The sequence below is a fragment of the Suncus etruscus genome, chromosome 13, assembly GCF_024139225.1.
Source record: "Suncus etruscus isolate mSunEtr1 chromosome 13, mSunEtr1.pri.cur, whole genome shotgun sequence".
Lineage (NCBI taxonomy): Eukaryota > Metazoa > Chordata > Mammalia > Eulipotyphla > Soricidae > Suncus > Suncus etruscus.
Window position 1 is genome coordinate 75,398,334 of NC_064860.1, and position 23,243 is coordinate 75,421,576.

General features: G+C 32.2%; 1 protein-coding gene across 1 annotated transcript in view; it reads left to right on the plus strand.

The window, feature by feature from the left end:
* Positions 1-23,243, plus strand: part of EPHA3 (EPH receptor A3) — a 350,090-nt gene that overhangs the window by 280,564 nt on the left and 46,283 nt on the right. The window contains 5 exon segments of the mRNA XM_049785721.1: positions 883-1,045; positions 6,234-6,336; positions 7,030-7,097; positions 13,328-13,453; positions 17,237-17,422. Of these exon segments, the coding sequence (XP_049641678.1) occupies positions 883-1,045; positions 6,234-6,336; positions 7,030-7,097; positions 13,328-13,453; positions 17,237-17,422 (646 nt within the window).

The window sequence follows — 23,243 nt, forward strand, 5'->3', positions numbered from 1 at the left end:
TCTAGTTATGAGTATACCATACATTAAAATACATATAAGTTAAAGGAGAATTAAATATATTTATAATCATTAAATATTATTTGAATAATTTTTCTTTTAATATAAAGCGTATTTTTATTTAAATAATTATTTATTTAAAGCATTCTTTTATGAGGATGGTCACATCTGGCTGCAATCAGGGATTACTCCTAGTTTTGTGCTCTGAAATCACTCCTTGCAAGCTCAGGGGACCATATGGAATGCAGGAGATTGAACGTGGCTTTGTCCCAGATCAACTGCGTGCAAGGCAAATGCCCCACTGCTGTGCTATTGCTTCAGAACCTACTTAAAGCATCTTTACAAAGTTATTCATAATTAAGTTTTACACGTACAATGTTTCAACACCCATCTCACTACCAGTATCAACACTGCTCTGATAACATATCCAGTTCATCCCATACCTTATTGAGAATTTTTCTTTAAATTTGTTCTGCATATATTTCTTGACTTTGATTGAGATTCTTTTAGATTTAACTTTGAATGAGCATATTTTAATTCACATATTTTCTTAATAATAAGTAAAAACATACATCTATTTTTTGGGGATAGAGAGATAGCATGGAGGTAGGGTGTTTGCCTTGCCATGCAAAAGGAGCGTGTTTTGAATCCCAGTATAGAGCCAGGAGTAACCACTTGAGCGCTGCTGGGTGTGACCCAAAAATCAAACAAAAATAAGCCTGTTTTTCTGCTGTAAATGCTAAACACTATATTTTAATTTACAAATGTCACGTTATCACATTTTTATTAGTCATCTATGCTAAATTGAGTTGAGTTTGTAGTGTTCACTGTTTGACCATTTGACCATTAAGATTTGCTTTTAACATGATTTTTCTTACTTCAAAGCAGGAACAAGAGACAAGTTACACCATCCTAAGGGCAAGAGGCACAAATGTTACCATCAGCAGCCTCAAACCTGATTCCACATACGTGTTCCAAATCCGAGCACGAACAGCAGCTGGATATGGGACCAACAGTCGCAAGTTTGAGTTTGAAACTAGTCCTGATTGTATGTATTATTTTATGTAGGGAAGAAGATTGTTGCCAAAAAAAAGTCTGAGAATCTTTCTTCAGTCTCTTTTAAGTCTTAGCAAAGACTGGTGTTTTAAAAGTATTCTTTTATAATTTGACAGTTTTGAGTACTGGATCTGTGTTTGAATGTGTATCTGTTTTAATATTCTTATTTAAAAATCAAAACTCTGAGCATTTATATGTGATCTCATCAACCAGTTCTCAAAATGAAGTATATTCTAAGGGAGAATTTCTAGATCACCATTTGCCTCAGAGTATAGGGATGAGAAGGACATGAAGTAAAGAAGTCAAGGAGGAAAGAAGAAATGGACAGAAAGCAATGGGGGGCAGAGGCCAAGGGCATCTGAGTAGAAATGTAATAAAGAGTAGAATAAGTAAATATTAAAACCAAAGATTCAACACTATAAACAAGAGATGCAGACATCAAAAACCAAACTTACATCTGCCTAACAGGGGCCAGGCTTGTGGTGAAAAGAAGAGGTTATAAGAGGGGCTGGGGAAAGACTAGACTGGTGATATGAATATTGGTGGAATAAAGTATGCCTGGCACCCAACTCTGCATAACTTTATAAATCTAGGCATCTTATATAAATTTATAATTAAGAACATGATTGAAAAAATCAAGTATATTTTAATATTTAAGTTGTTCATATTTGCTACTAGCCACAAATTATTTTGAAGTATATTATTTGATACAGTGTCAAAATTATTAGCATAGTCTGTGTTTATTGTCCTGTCTCGTGAATGCCAAAACAATAGCAAAATTCTGCTCATTCATGATAATAATATTATTTTAATCCCTAACACATTTCATTTTAATTTTGTATTACTTCAGAATGAAGGCCTTTCTTAACCTTGACTTATAATCATATTCACATTAACAATTTGCCATTTTTATTTGACCTCAATGTTGATTAAAATTGACCTAATTCTAGGAAACATTCATCAGTAATATTTTTCTTTTCTTTGATGGTGCTTGATAAATTATTAAAGTTCTTATTGAAGTTTAACTTCAAGGTGGTAAAATCACTATGTATCGTGAAAAAAATAAAGTAAGCTCAAGTTATATGTTTTAATTCACCAGGAGATTATAAAGGAGACTAGTAGATACTAAATTAATGAGGCTTGTAGATGCTAAAACTACTTTTAAAAAATGTGAACAAAATATATCCTTATATAGTTATATGTGTATTAGTAGGTAGTTAATAAGAATGATATTTTTTAAATTGTTTTTATGCTATGTGGAAAATAGGCTGTGAATTGGATTAAGTCTAGGCCTTCCAAGTTCAAAGCAAGCATTAGCTTGTTTAATTTTCTCTCTGGCTCACAAGAATAATTAAATCAAATTTCTAATAAAGCTAAAGCTAATTAATGTGATCTAGAACAATAAAATTATAAATAAAATTATCTATTTATAGGTCATATTAATTATGCACTATTTAATAAATGTGATTTTATTTTAATGGAAAATCATACAATGTATATATATTTGAATTTCTATAACTTAAATTTATAATTATAAAGTAGCCTTAAAAAATGTCAAAGATGGGCTGGGCGGTGGCACTGGAGGTAAGGTGCCTGCCTTGCCTGCGCTAGCCTAGGACGGACCGCGGTTCGATCCCCCGGCGTCCCATATGGTCCCCCAAGAAGCCAGGAGCAACTTCTGAGCGCATAGCCAGGAGTAACCCCTGAGCGTCACAGGGTGTGGCCCAAAAACCAAAAAAAAAAAAAAAAAAAAATGTCAAAGATAAATGGATAGAAGTTGTTATGCACAAAAAGTCTAAAAAAGCCTACACTTTCATAAATAACCTTAGTATTATTTTGACTCTTCTACTTAGCAAATTTTTGCTGGTCTTAAAATTCACATTTCATTCATTTTTGGAGGGGGGTCATGTCTGGTAATGCTCAGGGATTACTCCTGACTATGCACTCAGAAATCACTCCTGGCAGGCTTGAAGGACCATATGAGATGCCTGGACTCTTAACCCACATCTGTCCAGGGCAGGGTGCATGCAAGGCAAATACCCTACTTCTGTGCTATCTACTCCAATCACTCAAAATTCACAAATTTAAAAGAGATTTTCTTCAGATGTAAAAGCACTTTTTTGTAAAAACAATATTGATTTTTTCATAAATTTTATACCTTATTAAAACGTCCTAAAGTAGCAGTATATAGCTAATATAACAAAGTATCCATTTTAGGCATGTTTTCCAGGTAATTAGAATTACTGCTTATAATAACAATTTGTAATTTTTGTATGGTATTGGGGTTTTAGTATTTCCAAAATTTTTGGTTCTCAACTGAATTTATGAAATTCATTTAAAGAAAAGCTTTCAGATTTAAATAGACAACTGTATGTTTCTCCAATACCTCTGCTTATCTTTCTTTGAGAGAATGAGCATGGAGACAGCACCTTCTAAGGCAGTGGAGATAAAGTGATAAATAGTACATGGAATCCATATGAACCTGCTTTAGGGCTAAAACTAAACACAATTACATTTTAACAAAAAATTTTTCTCTTTGTAATATTTAAGTTAAAGAATATGTGCACTTTAAATTATTGTCAATTTTCCTTTTAGAAAACTTTTTAATGGCTACTTAAACTAATAATAACAAAATCTACATTTATTTAGCAAGAGAGTTCTCAAATATCAGCTAAAATAAGCAAATGTATACTATATCCTGTGGCACATTGAAGGCTAGGGAGTCAGTTTGCCCTAAACATTGAATATGTTGATACATATTTGGAACATTGATCCAATCATGCTTATGTTCTTAATTAGCACTTGATTAAGTCAGGTAAGTAAATTTAAAAAAATCAACACAAAATTTCAAATCTGAACTCATTCCAAATTTGCCACAGACGTTGCTGCTAGTAGTGGTTCAACTTTTAAACTTCTAATAATACTTCAGTGTTTCAAGTTTAAGAAATATTCTATTAAAATTAAGGTTCAAAGAATTTCTTTCAAATATGTTTTAATTTTTCTATGCTTCCACTTACTGAAACAAGCAGATAGTCTATAGAAAGAAAAAATATGAATTTTTAAAATACCTGTTAAAATTAGTTATATAGTTTGACTTAAAGATCAGTTTAATGCAGCTTTACCATTGAGTTCTTTCATAGTTTAAACATACATAAATATATATACATAGATATGAACAGTCAGAGATATAGTATAAGGAGAAGCTCTTGCCTTATTTACAGCCAATGTGTTTACAGCCAAATGTGGTTAAATCCCACATTTCATTTGGTCTTTTAGCACCACCAGACATTATCTCTGAGCATAGAGTTAATATGAATAATTACTAAGAATCAGAGTATAATTTAACCCTGCTCTATCTTTGTCACCACAAAAAGAAATAATAACTTAAATAAGATACATTGAAAACATAGAGAGTAGACGTCAAAGACCTTTCCTTAAAGTAATGCCAGTATCCAAATTGGGGAAGCAAAATCTCTGGAAAACTTCAGAGGGAAAACACTGATTCCCAGGGCAAGTGATTTACACCTGAGAATGGCAGGTGTAATGTGGGAATAGAGAAAATAGACTGTAGTCTAAAGATAATCTTGACAAGCCAATTCATGCTCACTGTTTCTTTCCCTATTAGGAAATTGGGGAAGTTTACTTTGAATACTCAATAGGGATTTTATATTGAGTAAACTTGTAAAGTGCAAAGAATACTACATGGCATTGCAGACCAGAGTTCATTTCTGTATTGTATAGTATTTTAAAAAATGGTTCGTGCAGTTCAAGAGAAAAACCACATGTGATGAAACTGAGTTTGGAGTTAGAGAATTCTTTTGAATATTGCATGAAAGATTAGTCCTAGGGGATATTTATTTTATACACTTGAAATCACAGCATTTCCTTTTCATTGACTTTAATGAGTGAATAAACATAAACGTTAGTATCTGAGTCTCTATATTAGTGACATTAAAATGGCCTAACAAAAAGTAAAGTGAAGTCATTGAAGAAAAAAAATGCATATGCCACAATGGTGTATAAAATGTTTTCTTTTAAGAGCATTATTGAAATATTGTTAGGCATTTTAAAAACATTGACTTGGAGCACATAGAAAATAGTAATTCATTATAGTTTTATATTATTTTGTTTCTTCTTTAAGAAAGCAGATATTAAAAAGTTGCAAAATATTTATAAAGAAATAACTATGAAAGGAAATTTAGGAAGACATAAGGGAAACCAAGCAGTGCTACAGACTGAGACCAGGTCTGATATCTATGGAAAGTCAGAGAAAGTTCCTGACTGACTCAGAAATTTTTAAGAAAGTTTCCTGTGCATTTTATTACATCAGTATTAAAGAAACATTGATTTGATCAAAGTTCAGTTGCTTGTTATACTATGATAAATATTAAGTTGTCTATATGCAGTCTCTTTGTTACTACTCAGCCTTAGTCCTGAATCATAAAAAAGATCATAGACAACACACAAATGAATATAGCTATGCTTCAAAAAATACTTTTATAGACACTCAATTTTAAATTTTATGTGTCACCATCTTTTTATTTCTACCTTTCATAAGAATTACAAAATATAAAGTTAGCAGCTTTGACAATAAATGACATATATAGCAATGCATATATATGTATAATATATATATATATATATATATATATATAGAGAGAGAGAGAGAGAGAGAGAGAGAGAGAGAGTATAGTTTTAAGCTCCTAAATTAGTGGAGGGTCAAATAAGATTGTGGCTAATTTCTTGTGCAGGCAAATAATTGAACAATATAGCACAATTGACCAGCTAGAAAAAAACAAGTATAGAAGATTAAAAAAAACAGAAAACTTTTATAAGCTTATTATTGGATACTTAATTTCCAATTCATGACTGATCTTGCTTTATCAAGTGATTTTTTGATGTCAGGAGTATAGACAAAGCAGCTCAGCACATTCCATGCAATAGACATGCAAATAATGTTTGGTCTATGCCATTAAACATTTCTACCTAATATGAATACTTTGTCATATTAGGTAGCAATTTTCTATTTATACCCTAATTGAATTAATTTTTTAATTCTGTGTCAGATATCAAACTTCATGTTAGCGAAAGCAAAAATGAAAATGACTATATTCAAAACATTTTCCATACAGTTTTTATAATCTCTTAATGCTTTTTATTTTTTTCTTTTACCCTCACAGCTTTCTCCATCTCTGGTGAAAGCAGCCAAGTGGTTCTGATAGCCATTTCAGCGGCAGTAGCAATCATTCTCCTCACAGTCGTTACTTACATTTTGATTGGGAGGTGAGTTCACAGTTTGCATTATGAGACTTACTTTCATTATTTCTTCGCTTGCTCTCCTTTATTGCTCCTAAAATCTGAAGAGGGTGGTAAATAAAGTATTTGAACAAGTTTATTGCCTCTACACATATTCCAGAGCCTTCTATTTTTCCTTTCTCTCTCAAGTCACTCTTTACCTTAAGCTTTTTCCCCCCTTTACATTTAATTTTTGCCTTTGCTCACCAACACTTCTCTTTTTTTTTACATTATTCTTATTTTTTCACTTACTATTTCCCCTAAGTATCCCGCACTCTTCAGATATTCTGCAAATTTCCTTGACACTTTCACACACAGAAAAGTGGTAACACTGCACAGCACTAATCACTAACAATGGAGACTTTCCCCTTCATTCATTCTAACAGCAGTCATTTAAAAATATATACTATAAACACATTCTAAGGTCATTATAAAAACTGAACCGAAGGGGTTTGCACAGTGGGGAAGCAATTCTGCATAACTCCTCATTAAGGCATTTATCCAGGGTCCACAGAGAAAGTGGATTTCTATAGAGAATTTAGAAAATATGAAGTCATTAAACTTCCACTAAAGCATTTAATTGAGAAAGATGCCATTTTATTCTCTTTGTACACTATGAACATAGAGACTTATTTTAAGTACATTTTCATTGTGGATTTTTTTTAATTTACTTACCTCTAGATTCTGTGGCTACAACAAATCAAAACATGGTACAGATGAAAAAAGACTTCATTTTGGGAATGGACACTGTAAGTTTCTACCTAAATTTTGCCTTTTGATATTACTATTTTAGGTTTAACAGCTGTTGATATTTAATTTGACAGACTCCTCCTGAAGAAGATATTTCAAAAGTGACTTTTTTTTGGGGGGACAGCCAAATTATATCTATTTTAAACAGAAAAGGAAATTCATGATTTGTGTTAAGCAATTTTTATATGACCACACGTCAACTAGCTTAAACTAAATTGAAGGGTACCTGTGGTTTATATTCAAATAATGCACATGATGGGGAGTATATGCTTTTGCCTGATCTGCATGGCTGAAAGGCAAAGCGTATCTTCAATTTCCTTATTACTAGTCCTTTGCTGAAATCTAAATTGGAGCCTTTTCCCGTTTCTAACTGCCAAGTAAATATAAACAACTTCTGTTTATGTAAAGTGCCTTACTCCACTTGGTCAACCAACCAGGAGAGAACTTTTAGAATAAACTGTTTATTTTGGAGTTACATGATATCCAACTGGTAAAAAAGCTAGCATTCCTTCCCCTTACCCTATTTTAATAGCAATCAATTTAGCCTCTTTTAATATGTTCTACAAAGAGTTCTCTTTCAGGGACTAAAACTTTTAGATCTAATACAAAGTCTTATCCTGCCATTTTAGCAAAATAAAACATCTCTGCAAAATACTAAATTTTCCAAATTATAACACAGTTTAATCTGATAATTAGTAATCAGTGTTTGTAAAAGTTTTCCTAATATTTTAAATGTTTAAAATCCTAAGATTTTAAAAATTTTAAATTAAAAACTTTTAAAAATGTTTTCCTAGAAATTAGGAAATATATTCTTTTCACATATTTTCACTATAATTAATCTAAGTTGTAAACATTCCTTTGACATTATGTATTAAATTCAAAATTCTCTTAAAGGTCTGTTTTCTACTAATTATTGGCATTGTATATGAACATTTCAATCCTATAATTGAGATGAAAAAATTGATTACCATTTTTAACAGTCGAGAGGCATAATCTAAGTAAAATAATGATGCTGATAATGAACATAATGTTTCTGAAATGTGAAAGGATGTGGAATCAAGACATAGACATAGCTCATAGAGATCATTGCTCATTTTGACAATATTAAGGCAAAGTCTTATGAACATGAAATTTCACAAAAAGACAAAATACTCCCTGTTATCAGATTCTCTTTATTTCAGGGTAGGTAGGTTACAAATTTAGGTAGAAACAAGTGCTAGAACAAATATCTTCCTTTCTTGTGCTGATCCCACAAAGTGCTGACTTACCATCACTACACTTACAAAAGTGACAGTAGTTATATCTTTGTAGGATTTTTTGTTTTATTATAGTATTTCGATTAGAATTAGAGGACTGGTGCAAATATTCTGTTAGGAGTGTGACCATGTTGCTTTGTTTCTTTTTTGTAGCAATGATAAAGTTAATGAATTTTCAGTACAGATAAATACAGTTATTTACTGAAAATAATTAGGTTATACATTCTATCACTCTATAGTTTTAGCTGTTGGCTTATATGGTACAGTTTATTGAAACTTTCATTTGCTTCAAATGTGCATTTATCCCTATTATAGACAAACAAACAAAATAAAAGGAATGCATTTTTTTTCCTTGCTGCAAAGGGTATAAAAGTAACTTATATGCATGTCGTAAACTTTCTACATCTTAATACTACAGCTGGTTTATTTCAGATCTTTTATTTGGTATTGCTTTAAAAAGCTAACTATGAACTATTCCCTCCAGCCTTGTTATGCATCCTATAATAGGGCTTCAAAAGGAAAGAAATGTGTTTCACCTCCTCAGATCCTGTCCCCTTGCCCTTTCTAGCTGGGTCTTTTTACATTTTGCTCTCCTTAGGGCAACTCATGCTGGTAAAATGGAAATGTAAATTATTGTGTTTGCACAGAATGAGCTGTAAAGTAGTGCAGCTTAACACATGTGCATGTGTTTATTATCTGGTTTTCTTGACAGAGCCCAGTCACTCTATATGTTGCCCTTAATTATTGGTGTGAAGGGCTTATGGGCCTTGAATCCCCAATCACCTTGTTCCTGGAACCTCTGGGCAGCAGTTAAAAATCAGCACTTAAAACTCCACAAGAGCAGGTCATTTTACTGTGTTTGTGTATATTTATATTTGTGTGGTTTCCCCAGATAGCATGTGGCAGGAAGAGTAAGTTACTGATTTAAATAATAGTGATAAATTCAGTTGATTTTTATTTATGAATATATTTTAATAGTTCAGAGATATGGTTATACAGTAGGAATGATATTAAAAAATAACTCTAAACATAATTTTAAGATTTCTTAAATCCCATACTTACCTCAACTATTTGTAAAACATTCTTGACAATTATCATTATATACTGTTTTGTAGTTGTTGATATCAGAACATTTTTCCTGAACTGTTGTCCTTATATTTAGCAAGATAAATAATTATATGTATTTACCAGAAAAATTATCCTTTTGACCTAATTTTAAAGTTATGCTTTTTTGTATTCCCTAAGAAACACTGATTCGCTTATAACACTGCTTCTTACTTTACTATCACAGAATTAATGCAAGTTGTGTCCATGTGCCTTGATAATAATGAACCAAGTTTACTCAAATAAAAAAGTAAACAAGATTTTATTTTATATGGCTCTTATAGTAAGTTCAAGTTAACGTTTTTTCTTTTTCCTTGCAAGTGTTTAGTATATAAAAGTAGCAGAAACAAGGCATATAGAAGAGACAGAAGCCATGAATTTGTAGTAATTGAAGGCCCATGAGCCAAGAAATTGCAGATCCTGGAGGCATTGAAGGCTGAGCTGTAGAGAGAAGCCCAAAGAAAACCTTCAGTTGCAGTAGAGAAACCAATACAGTAAAAAATGGAGTTACCATTTTAAAACAATAGAGAGTAGAAAACAACAGATGTCTACAGCTGAAGCGAAACTGGATAAATCAGGCTAAAGAACTGCTTCGAAACAGGAACAATTTTTAAATTTCTGTTCTTCCTGAGGTTGTCCATGAAGCTTTATCATCCTAATTTCTCTGTGAATGTTTCATAAATATCCTTCATGACAAATAAACATAGAAACGAATTAAAAAGTAGGATAGCTCTCTTAAACATATTTGCCAATTTTGAGTAATTTTAGGACAGTAAATATTTGCAAAAGTTATGGTGGAATTGTAATCTATAGTAATCAGAGTATCAATGAAATTGGTCATGTATATTACAATGATGTTTAGAATACCGATGATAGTTATGTATAGCCATAATAAAAGCCATTCATAACCATAATATTCTCAAAGTTTTCTTCTAAGTATACAAAATAATATTTATTAGCCAAACTCTAAAATTGCATAATTTTTAAACTTAAGAACAATTGTTTTCGTACCTTAATCTCAATGCAGATTCAGGCAAACTACAAAATTTATCAAAGACATCATTAGTCAGCACAAAATTTTCAGTTGCCATTTTGCCTTTTCAGTTTGCCATTTTACTATTACTATTCTTCTATTACAAAGTGGTACTGAAGAGATTGTCTGATAATTTTAAAATAAAAATCATTTTGTATTATGGTATAATTGTAGATCACTTTTAGGTGTACTCTTTCTTGCAAAGTAATTTTACTTATGCTGCCACATTTAAAAGCAAGATATAGTATGGGAATCTTTGTGGTTACCCTGATTGATAGCATTTTATATTTTGTTTTGTTTTGTTTTTGTTTTTGTTTTGGGGCCACACCCGGTGATGCTCAGGGGTTACTCCTGGCTATGCGCTCAGAAGTTGCTCCTTGCTTGGGGGACCATATGGGACACCGGGGGATCGAACCGCGGTCCATCCAAGGCTAGCGCAGGCAAGGCAGGCACCTTACCTCTAGCGCCACCGCTCAGCCCCCAACATTTTATATTTTAATATATCAAGGCTTTCTCTAATGAAATAGCTTTCTTTTTTAGTATAAAAATATTTGTAGGGAGTTTTGGATTATGCCTGACAGAGTTCAGTGCTTTTTACCAACTCTGTAGTCAGGGAAAAATACTAAAGGTGCTCAAAGAACCAAATATAAAACCTGTGATTGGTCAAGGGGGGGGGAACCACAGCTTGCACTGGGATGGCAGAACAGCTGAGCCTCTCCTTGCATGCTCCTGCACTGCCATGAGCTCTCCATGATCTTGGTTCCCACTATCCATTTCAGAACTACAAGAGCCAGTCCCAGCTCAGCCTTTCAGGCTGTGTCCCAGGGAGTGTGGGAGTGGGGCTGCTCCCTCAGGACAGAGCCCACTTACCCCAGCAGTTTCAAAGAGCCTCTCCCTTCTGCTGCCAAGCTGGACAGTAAGGGAGAGTACATCCCATCTTCTCTGCCCAGCACCCCCATCCAGCACAATAGCCCACGGGAAGCAGTGACTGAAGTCGCAGGTCCACGGGCCAGACTGCCCCCACCCACCCTTGGAGCCTGTCCCCGCCCACCAAGATACTGTGAGGGACATGAGGTGATGTGGGACAGCAGGGGTTCACCTGCAGCAGGCAAGGTGGCAAGCTTGGCTACTCTGATTCCCAAGCTCAAAGGTGGCCCATCCCTCAACAAGGAGCTGTGAGGACGATGGGGGTCCTGGAGAAGTGGCTGCAGAGAACCTGCTGCAGACTCCTGGCATAAGCGGATTCTCCTGGGGCGCAGAGGCTCCATGCCCTGGCCCCATTCGCCTCCTGGTAACAAGGACCTGTTGCCTCAGCCCTGGGTCCCTCCTGCTGCGGGGACAACAGGGCAGTGGAGGCAGGAGGCTGGATGCTCGTTAGAACACTTTCCTCTTTCCTGCATTTACACGTGTAAAATAAGCACCTTCATTTCTGCACTATTTCTCATGGTCCTCTGTTTTAGGAATATTATATGTTGCTTATGAGTTATTTTTCCTGAGATAAATCTCATATTAAAAAATTCCACATTAAATATATAAGTATATTGTATTAATTATATAAAATGAAAAGAATAAAAATTGAGAATAATTTAATATTTATGAAAATGACAGTTTAAAAATTAAATTATTCTCTTAGAATTTAATTCTTTGTTACACTTATAAAAACTTGTATTCTCTTGAAAGTTAAACTTATAGAGAATACTTTGCCTCTTAGTATATTTAAAATCTATATAATTAAATTTTAGTTACAGTGATATGTAAATATAACATGTTTGATGTTTTAGTAATATTCATGTAAATATCATATTTTATATACTTAGAAATTAATATACAGATGTCATGAAATTGATATTTAGCTGCATTGGGGAACTTTACTTGTGATTGTTAATGAATATAAAGTAATGTTATAAAAATATGTAATTATATAATTTATATAATTATAGAAAGTATCTTAATTATATAAATATTTCAGAATATTTTATGTATTGGGCCAGAGTAGAGGTGCACAGGTAGGGCATTTGCCTTGCTTGTGGCTGACCTAGGACTGACTACAGTTCGATCCCCCAGCCCCCCATACGGTCTCCTGAGCCAGGAGTGATTTCTGAGCTACATTTCTGGTTACATAGCCAGGTGTATCCCCGGTGTATTACCAAATATGCCTCCCTCAAAAAACAAAAACATTTTATGTATTGTCATATATTGCATTGTATAGATATTTGATGATTATTTGGTTCCAGAACAATAAGTAGGTTATGGGCTGGAGAGATAGCATAGGAGTTAAGGCACTTGTATTACATACAGCCATTCCTGGTTATATATTTAGTCCTACATATTCCCACATATTCCCATGAACGCTGTTAGGAGTGATTTCTTAGCACAGTGTCAGAAGGCTTGAGAATGACTGTATGTGATACAAAAAACAACAACAACAACAAATAAATGAAAAATGTGAAAGTATAAGAGAATTAATTGACTCGTGCTACTAGAAATATTAATGACTAGGTCTCCTCAGTGTTGAACCTTTTCTCTTTAAGATATTTTTGCTTGAATCTTCATTTATTCACTTTTTCACTTAGAATGAACATAACTTATATTTAAATTCGAAGAATTTCTTATAAAAATCATTCAGCATAATGCAAATGTTCTGATTTCTGTGATATCAAAGAATGAAAAGATTCTGTGTTTTGCTAGTATTAGAACTTATAAGAGCAAATCATAACATTTGCTTAATAGAGTGTTTTTTTAGTTTTTTAAAGTCTTTTTAAAAATTTTAAAAGTGTTTTTAAATGTGTTTTTAAAACACATTTTAAAATAACGTGTTTCTTTTTTCTTTAAACAGTAAAGCTTCCAGGTCTCAGGACTTATGTGGACCCACATACATATGAAGACCCTACCCAAGCAGTCCATGAGTTTGCTAAGGAATTGGATGCTACCAACATATCCATTGATAAAGTTGTTGGAGCAGGTAACTACCACAAAAATTTCTCTTATGTATTTATATGTTGTTGAAAGTTTATAACAACTATGAGTGAGAAAGCAGCTTAAGATTACTTGAGTTCTGAGATCCCAATATATTGCTTTGAAAAGAAACATTTTCTGAATAACTGATCAAAGACATGCAACAAATAAAGGGGAGTAGTTAATGGAGTGCAGTGGGTTTCAAAGGTGCCAGACTTAGAGATCCATAGACCATGGCCAACTTTTTATTTATTGAATTACAGAGGCGGCGGCAGCAGCAGCAGCAACTCAATCTTCCCATGGCTACGCTGATCATGTATCACAAAGACTGTTTGACTAAATAGGGATCATGGGATAAAGTGGGTCTTACTTTAAATGAGTCCCCTAAGTGAAAATATATGTTTTGTAGAATAAAGGCAATTATAGAATCCTTTTTAGCATAAAAAACATAATATCAAATATTTAAATATGCACTTTGACTGCATTTCTTCAAAACTCTTTTGAATGGGTAATTTAAGTAACATAAATTTTCCATTTTAATAATTACCTGTGGTTTAATTTAGTGCAACTTTGTTTGTATTGAAACATCATGCATATAGATTTTTCATATTCTTATCTCCAGTTTACTCAATCATTATGTGAACTCATATAAAGTAACTAACAGTGGTTTTATTTTACTGTAAAAGTTTTCTATCTATAATATGGTAAAATTTTATGTACTAAGTATTTACATTTGAACAATCCAATAAAATAAATAATGGTTTTATACCAACCTCTTATTTTAAAATACTGTTAAATTTACCATGTTTTGATTAAATATGATAACCAGAGTGATTTATATTAAGAATATAAGATCATTTAATTAATGTTATTTTAATATGGTCTTAATATTATATTCTCCTTAAATGGAGATGTGACAGATTAGAGCACTAGCTCTATAGGCAGAGGACAAGCTTTGGATATGGAAAGCTCAGTTTCAGTCTCTAGTATTGCATAAGTCCAAGCACAGAGCCAGGAATAATATTTTATGAAGAGAACTAAACCTACATTACATGTTACACATTCAATTTACACATATAGTATAATATATTGATAATCATATTTAGTATTTCTCTTACAAATATGTCACATTTGAAGTTGGAGTGACTGTATGAACTGATCTGAACACTTTATATTCTCTCCTAAAGAACAGTAATACAAAACAAGAAAAAAGTCAACAAAAATATTATAGCTATAAAGTGTTTTTAAAAGTTAAGAGTTTTTGAAGTCTTATTTAATATTTCAAAAGTAAATATAAATATGTTTCCAGTTATTCCTATAAAAAATCAGAATCTTTTATTGATTTTCTTATACATTTTGTCTCTGCCTCTTTGTTTAACTAGTGAGGTACTCTTAAAAAATGTTTCCTTTCTCAAGTATTTTCAAGTATAACATTAACTTTGATATTGCCCTCATCATACCCATATATGTATGCTGACACTTAAACATGCTACTAAAGGGTCAAGAATGAACTCAAGAGTAGAGCATGTGCAGTAATGTGTGAGACCTATGATAAATATCTGGAAATTCAAAAAGAAATAAGTAAAAAATAAAACAAATAATTATGCCATCTTGACTTATATTAATGACAATTTCTGAAAAAAAAAAGTTTTCATTACGGTTGCTTCCTTATATTTTTTTGTTTTGCTTTGTTTTGGGCCACATCCATTGACACTCAGGGTTACTCCTGGCTATGTGCTCAGAAATTGCTCCTGGCTTGGGTGGACCATATGGGATGCTGGGGGATGGAACCTCGGTCTGTCCTAGGTTAGCTCTTGAAAGGCAGATGCTAGCGCCACGGCTCTGGCCCCTGCTTCCTTATGTTTTGCTCAGATTTAATGTTTATACAAAAATGTAACTCTAAGCAATGTTCCCATAATCCTGTACAAAGATAACCCTTTCATAAATAATAATACAATATAACCCACTTATAGTTCCTTCGCCCAATTCTATCATTTTAATTTAAAAAGACAAAAAATTCTATTCCAAATTTTCTTAACATTCTAATGAAAATATGGCTGCAGATAATTTGAGTTTCTCTCTACTTCCTCAAAGTGTTAAAAGTAGACTTCCTTAAAAATATTGCTTTATTTTTATAGAATTTATCACACTGCTGCTAATTGATACCAACTATTGTATTAGTGTGTGTGTAACCTATTTTGAGCATTAACATTATGGTGAAAAGCTCCAACATAAGCCATTGTTTTGAAATTAGTGATAGAAATGGATTCTTGAAAAAGGTCAAGTCTGGACTTTGTGAGTTTCCTAGAAAAGAGAAAGTAAATCGTAGTTGTGCCATTGGTAAATCTGTGGGACACCTGCTGTTTTGTGAGTTTAATTCGAAATGGAAAAGCATGTCACCTTTTTGACATTTCTGGTTTACAGAGGAGGAAAGGAATTTGTAGAATTCCAAATACATATATATATACATATATATATATAAATTATACATATGTATATAAAGTTCTATAGCAATGTATGAGAATATTATGTTCAAATTAATCAGAGCAAGTTTATAATCATTAAATTACATGACTCAAAATTTGGCAAATTTAACTAATGACTGATTACACATTTAAAAAAACATATTTTTTGTTGTTTAAAAATTGAATTTGAAAAAAATGTATGTGTACTGACTATATAATTAAGATATGTTGCACAGTTGAAGTACATGTGTTAGGGGTTGGGCCACAATCAGTGGTACTTAAGATTTATTCCTGGCTCTATGATTAGAAGTAACTTCTGGGGGACTATCTATGATACAAAAAATCAAACAAAATTGTCTGGGAGAGGACCAATGATTTAATACTTGTACTATCTTATAGCCCTATGTGTGCTGTATTTTATTTGATACTTCTGCCATAAAATGCTATATTTATATTTATATTGTTGTCATTATTCCTCAGAAGTCCAAATAGTTTTATAAGAAATATGTAACATACCATCACATCCGGAAATTAATTGATAGCAGTTTATTTCATTCTCATTTTCAGAGTTCAAATATTTGGCAAAATTAAACTTATTAAAATGAATTAGAAAATCAAATGTGATGCCACATCCATAATATTTGTGCTGATTTGTTTTTATTTACTTAATTTGGGTTTTGAGCAAAACCTAGTTCTCAAAGCCTACACCAAGGTCTGTGCTCAGTGTTTACACCAGAAGAGGTTCTAAGTACCATACAGGGTGCTACAGATAGAACTCAGGTGGGTCGTGAGGCAATTACCCTATTTCTTAAGTACCTGCTAATAAGATTATATTGAGGGGCTGGAGAGAGCACAGCGGTGGTACCTTTGCTTTGCATGTGGCCAACCCAAGAGAAACGGGCTTTGATTCCCAGCATCTCAAAAATGTCCACCTGCTAGGGGTGATTTCTGAATGCACAGCCAGAAGTAACCCTTCTGCATGGCTGGGTGTGGCCCACTATTTAATCAATCAATAAAGTTTTTTAAAAATAATATTATATTGAGGAAATAGTAGGTATGCATAGTAAAAAATGAAAGATCTTTTTAAAATTTTCTTTTATCACATATGATATATGTATTGGGGTAGATCCCTCTTTTACTAAACATAGAACATCCTGAGTTTTTTTAATCTCAAAGTATCATTTAGTATTCTATAATGTAAATTTTCAATGTCAATATTATCAATAGCTTGAATGAAACCAGATAAAAATTACTATTACTACTTATTCATCAATTTTATCATATGAGTCCTTACAATAAGATCATTTTGTTCTTCACTTTAACAGGTGAATTTGGAGAGGTATGCAGTGGTCGCTTAAAACTTCCTTCAAAAAAAGAGATTTCAGTGGCCATCAAGACCCTTAAAGTAGGCTACACAGACAAACAGAGGAGAGATTTTCTTGGAGAAGCCAGCATCATGGGACAATTTGACCATCCTAACATCATTCGACTAGAAGGAGTAGTTACTAAAAGTAAGTAAAATAAGATTGAGTTTTGAGTATGGCAAATTGAGTGAAAAACTTAATATTTATGACTTTTACTCTCTTTTCTCAGTCTGGCAAAAATGACCCATTTATAATTAACTTGATTTTTCTTGAGAATAGGAAAAAAATTATCAATTTTGTCACTGATATTCATGATCCTAAAAACTTACAAAAATTAGGAATAGTACATTGGACCATAAGATAGTTAATAAAAGCTAAATGAAAAGATGTATGTAGGGAATTTTATGTTATTTTGATTTGTTCAGAAAAAAAAGCCAGAAGAAAACATTGATTTAGTTTTGACAGGAGCTGCTGGGAGCTCCCTATTAGCTGCCTTCTACTTTATTTTTCACCAGCCTCATTTATGCTTTTAAATCTTTACCCCCACTGGCTTAAGCAAAATTATGGACATTTTGGGAAATGCTTCTGGGCTGTGAAGACTGGGATTATAGTGGACCAAAAGCCTTTTCATGGTTCTCTATGGATTTCAAATAATTCTGCTCTAGTGTCCCAGGTGGGTTTTTTGCTTTTGGGGAAACACTGGTTCACAGGCTAGAATAGAAATGTGAACTTTTTTCCATGATGGCTTCTCCAGCCAGGCCCAATAGGGAGCCCATAAGGTTGATATGTAATTTTTGGCTTCAATCCCAACAAAAATCTCTTGAGAATGCTCTGGGTTTTTTTTCCTATTCTTTTTTTTTTTTTTTTCCTTCTTCAAGATTTTGGACCATGGGATGAAGAAAAAGCTAAATTGGCAGCAAACTCCTTGGAGTGAAAGACAACATATGGCAGGAAATTTGGCATCCTTTAGGGGATAATTCATTGGCACCACATTTACATATTCTATGGTTACCAGCAGACATTACACATTATCATTTTCACAATGATTTTTTTAACATTACATGCAACACTTTCCAAATGGCACTAATACCTTTTCTCATTTTAGTGTGACTAAAAAGGCAATTTATGTCTCACAAGAGCTTAACATAATTGAAATATACTTTCATTTCCACTCAAATTTTTATATATAATATATAGGATAAAGATATTTACATTGTGGAAGAACTGAACCTTATGCTGTAAATTGATACTACTTGTAAGAGGTATTTGTTTTCTTTGTACTCTTTAAAAGTCTTATACACTACTTATAATACTATTAAAATGTTTTTTTTTTTTTTTGGGGGGGGGCACACCCGGTGACGCTCAGGGGTTACTCCTGGCTATGCGCTCAGAAGTCGCTCCTGGCTTGGGGGACCATATGGGACGCCGGGGGATCGAACCATGGTCCGTCTGAGGCTAGCGCAGGCAAGGCAGGCACCTTACCTTTAGCGCCACCGCCCGGCCCCAAAATGTTTTTTATTTTTTATGAATAAATATGTATAGTAGAAGTAAGAATTTAAAATCCATTTTTATCTTTGGGGGAATTTATGCAATTGATATATGAAGAATTCTGTTAGTATATCTTACTCTGTTTTCTAGTCAATAAATATTTATTTTTTATTTTTCATAACATTCCTCCAAGTAATTCCCTTTGAGATTCAAATTCCACTAGGAGAGAAAAATAATTTCTACCTATGTTGCCATTCCCCTAGTAACTCTAAATTTCCACAAGTTTGTTTAAGTGGCATGTCTACTTGTGTTTTCTATTGAAATATGCATATTATTTTGTTTCCACAATTACCCTGTGAGATATGATCATTGTAATAATGTTTATTCATATGGTAATTGTAAAGAACAAGTAGTTTGTCTCAAGCTAAAAAGAAGCTATTAGGCTATTTTATTCCCTATCCCAACTGTGGAGATAAAATGGCTTTCTTGGAATTGGAGTGACAATAAAGCAGGTATCATGCTTTTCTTTTGTGCAACCAGTCCAAGTTTTATCCCACAAACCCCATAAGATCCCCAAAATCCCACCATGAGTACAGAACCAGGAACAGTCCTGAGCACAGTCCAAAAATAAAGTCTTATCTTTTAAAGTTATTTTACTTGAGTTTTTCTTTAGTAACTTAATTATGAATACTCTTATAATAATATTACAATAAGCATAAAAGATTTTTCAAAAGGTCAGACATTATTTAGTGACCAGTAATTCAAATTAAACTTGTATCTTAGTCATAATGCAACAATGTTATAGTGAAAATATAATAATTTTATTGAAGAACAGTTTTTTTTCTCTAAAACCTACAAATGAGAGAGACAGAAGTATTAGAGACAGAATGAGAGATATAGAGATGGAAATAAAAGTGAGTAGTGTATTGAATATTAAGATTATAATTAAGATTATGGATAGCCTAAATGGATGATAAATTCCACTGAACCATAAGTATTATTGCACATTTTATTTAGAATAAAAAGTCAATACTCAAAATATTAATTATGGTAGTTCATAAAATGATACTCAGGACCAAAATTCATAAAATAAAACCAACACAGTAAGTATAAAATGACTGGTAAAATTTTAGACATGTGCATTAACATACTCAATGTAGATTTAAAACTGTTTCTATGGTTTAAATGTACTGCCTTGTTCTTAAAGTGAGAACCTAAATCTTCATATATCCTTGGCTAAATAGTCACATAAATAAATAATAGACCTAAGTATACTTTACAGTATATCAATAAAGTAGAAAAACAGACTAAGATTAGATTTTTGACTCCTTGTATTGTTTATTTAAGAGTCTTAAGAGCCTGCAATATCTAAAACAAAAACAAATGCCTATAACTAAGCTTAGATGTTGTATTTAGCATATAGATAACACAAAATTATCAAAAGATTAATTGAAAACAGAAAGAAAACAAAATTTCTGTTTTATTATTATAGGTTCCAATGAATATATGACTTCTAAAACAGTCTACCTGCAAAAATTCTGTAAAACAAAATAAGAGTATAAAGCTTATAATTTAGTGAATGCAATTATATTTAATGAAGAAAATGGAAGCTATAAATAACCAGATTAATAAGTGGTTTTATAATTTTATATTTAATCCATATCACTAGTTCTGAAACCAAAGTAAGTCTAGCAACTCATAAAGACTGTCTATATTTGTAAGACATAGTATAGATATTACTCACTTTTCCTAGGCATATTAAAGATATAATAATTTAAGTTTAATTTATTCATTTAAAAATAAGCTATAACTTCTGGATAAGTTTGAGATTTCAACAATTAATCTTAAAATATGTAATAAAATTCTTCAAAACAATCCTTTTATTCATAAAAATAATCATTTTTAGTACTGCTATTATGGCTTTGAAAACCTGGCCATACTATCATTTTGAAATGATTCAGAGAAACTTTTTTATTCAGTCTTTATATTTTCATTTATCTAAATTGAACCATAAACAGTTGTAATGCCATGGCTTGAGTCTGATAGTCAAACAAGAGAAGGTGGGAGAGTCTCTGATCTTCAAAGTAGCAGAAAGTTCCAGACAGTGTCTCTACTCAGAACTTGGCATTAACATGTGTTATCAATTTTAGTTGAAGTTCAAAACTTAAGGATGGAACTTGATTTTAGCAAATGTTTGCTATTTCTGTCATCACACCATTAGTCAAATGCTATTCAAACTCTGCAAGTTTTTTCATTGGTCACTTTTCCCCTATGAAAAGTGGCTATAATAGATGAGGTTTTTTGTTTTGTTTTGTATTTTTTTTGTATTTTTTGTTGCTATATGAGAGGATCATTTTCTGAAATTGAAAAGTAATCAAGTCCATTACTCTAACCTCACATTATTGGTAAATATCATATTCATAAAATAAAATAATTTCTTATAATCTATAAAGTTAGTGTCAACTTCACACTAGAAACTTAGTTATTTGAATCATTTGTTTGTATCTTCCTATGTCAACGAAATATATGTTGGTAGGATAACACTATTTAAAGACAATGAAAAATCTTTGCTTTTGTGTTATTTGTTTTTTAAGAAAACTATTGTGCCCTTGTTTTGAAACATTTCTCCCCACTATTAACTGTTTTATAAAATGTTTAGAAATACTAATAAGTATAATTATTCTATATTAATTACCATACTTCTGAACATGCTCACATCATGCCTAGAAATTTGCTATATCCGTAAAACTAAGAATATTTCTATTGAATATGTTAGGGAAAAATATAATGCAGAGAAATCTATTTTTACATTTAAATATTTTTCTTGAGTGGCTATTGGGTTGTATGCAAATAAACCACAGCTTACTCCACCTTTTTTAAGGAATTACTCCTGGTGTTGCTCTCAAACCTAAATGTGGTACAAGGGATCAAACATAGTTTTGTCAGATACAAGGCAATTAATTGCCTAACCCCCTTATTATCTCTTAGACTCTAAAATATCTGTTTTCAAACATTCTTTTTTCCCTCCTGAAGGCATTAGACATATTTAAGTTATAAAAAGATGTGTTTTGCATTTTGCCCAATGCCTTAAGTAGGAGCGATTTTTGATAATTCTTAAGAATAAATTCATGGGCCCGGAGAGATAGCACAGACATTTGCCTTGCAAGCAGCCGATCCAGGACCAAAGGTGGTTGGTTCGAATCCTGGTGTCCCATATGGTCCCCCGTGCCTGCCAGGAGCTATTTCTGAGCAGACAGCCAGGAGTAACCCCTGAGCACCGCCGGGTGTGGCCCAAAAAAAAAACAAAAAAAAAATTAAAAAAAAGAATAAATTCATGTTAATTAGTAGAAACTATTTATGATTTGTAAGCTCTAAGTGACAACTTTTAAAAAACATTCACCTTCAAATAAATTGTAATTGAAGATGAAATAAAAACTTCTTTGAAGTATGTCTAAATAATCTCTACACAAATTTTGGCAAAAATGGGACAAAGGGAATCACCCTCACTTGCAAAAAAGAATGTTAGAGTACCAGTCAGTCAAGAATACTACTAAGGAAAATAGTAGGTCAGTATAAACAAAACTTCATAACATAATCATTATAAAGTCATAACTTGTCACGTGTAAAACAAGTCACAATAGGGCCTGGAGCTATAGTATAGTGAGTAGGGTAGTTTGCCATGAGCATAGCCGCCTAAGTTTAATCACCAGCATCCCATTTGGTACTTGGTGCACTTTCAGGTGCAATTCCTGAGTGCAGAACCAGCAGTAACTCCAGAATATCTTTGAGTGAGTGCCCCAGTCAAAAAAATAAACAAAAAGTTGCAACATCATTACAAAATTTAGTATATGATAAGAATTTAAGTTGGTACCTGATATTTAAACATAAACTATCTGAAGACAGTAACAATAAAAAAGCAAACCTAAACATACATATTAAATGAAATAGTTTAATATTGGAACAATTATTTAAAATAGAAAAAAAGACAATAATATGGTAAAAAATCTTAAATTTAATACAAAAAGTTAGCACCTTTAAAATTTGACAAGAAATCTATAAAAATTACATGACTGTAAAGAAAAAATCTAAGCTGTCCATTAATGTAAAAATCAGAAATTCAGAATTCTTTAAATCATCATCATATTTACTCTGTAATCAGTTCTGAGTAAAATAAGCAAGCACAAAATTGTTACTGCCTAAAGTAAATTAATGTGATTTTAATATTAACTATAAATAAGTTTTTAGATAAATATTAAATATCTGATGTGTTACTAAATAATGATGGTTAAGAATGAATGCAAAAATTATTTCAATACCCTGGCTTTGAAGAGAAAGCTGGACTTTATTCTAAAATGTTAGACTTATCAATTCTAATTGTCACTCTGTTAGGTGTCAATTTAGAAGTACAAATTAAATAGTTTTCCCTTGACCTCATAAACTCATAGAACAACGGATGTAATAAAACAAGACAATTAACTTC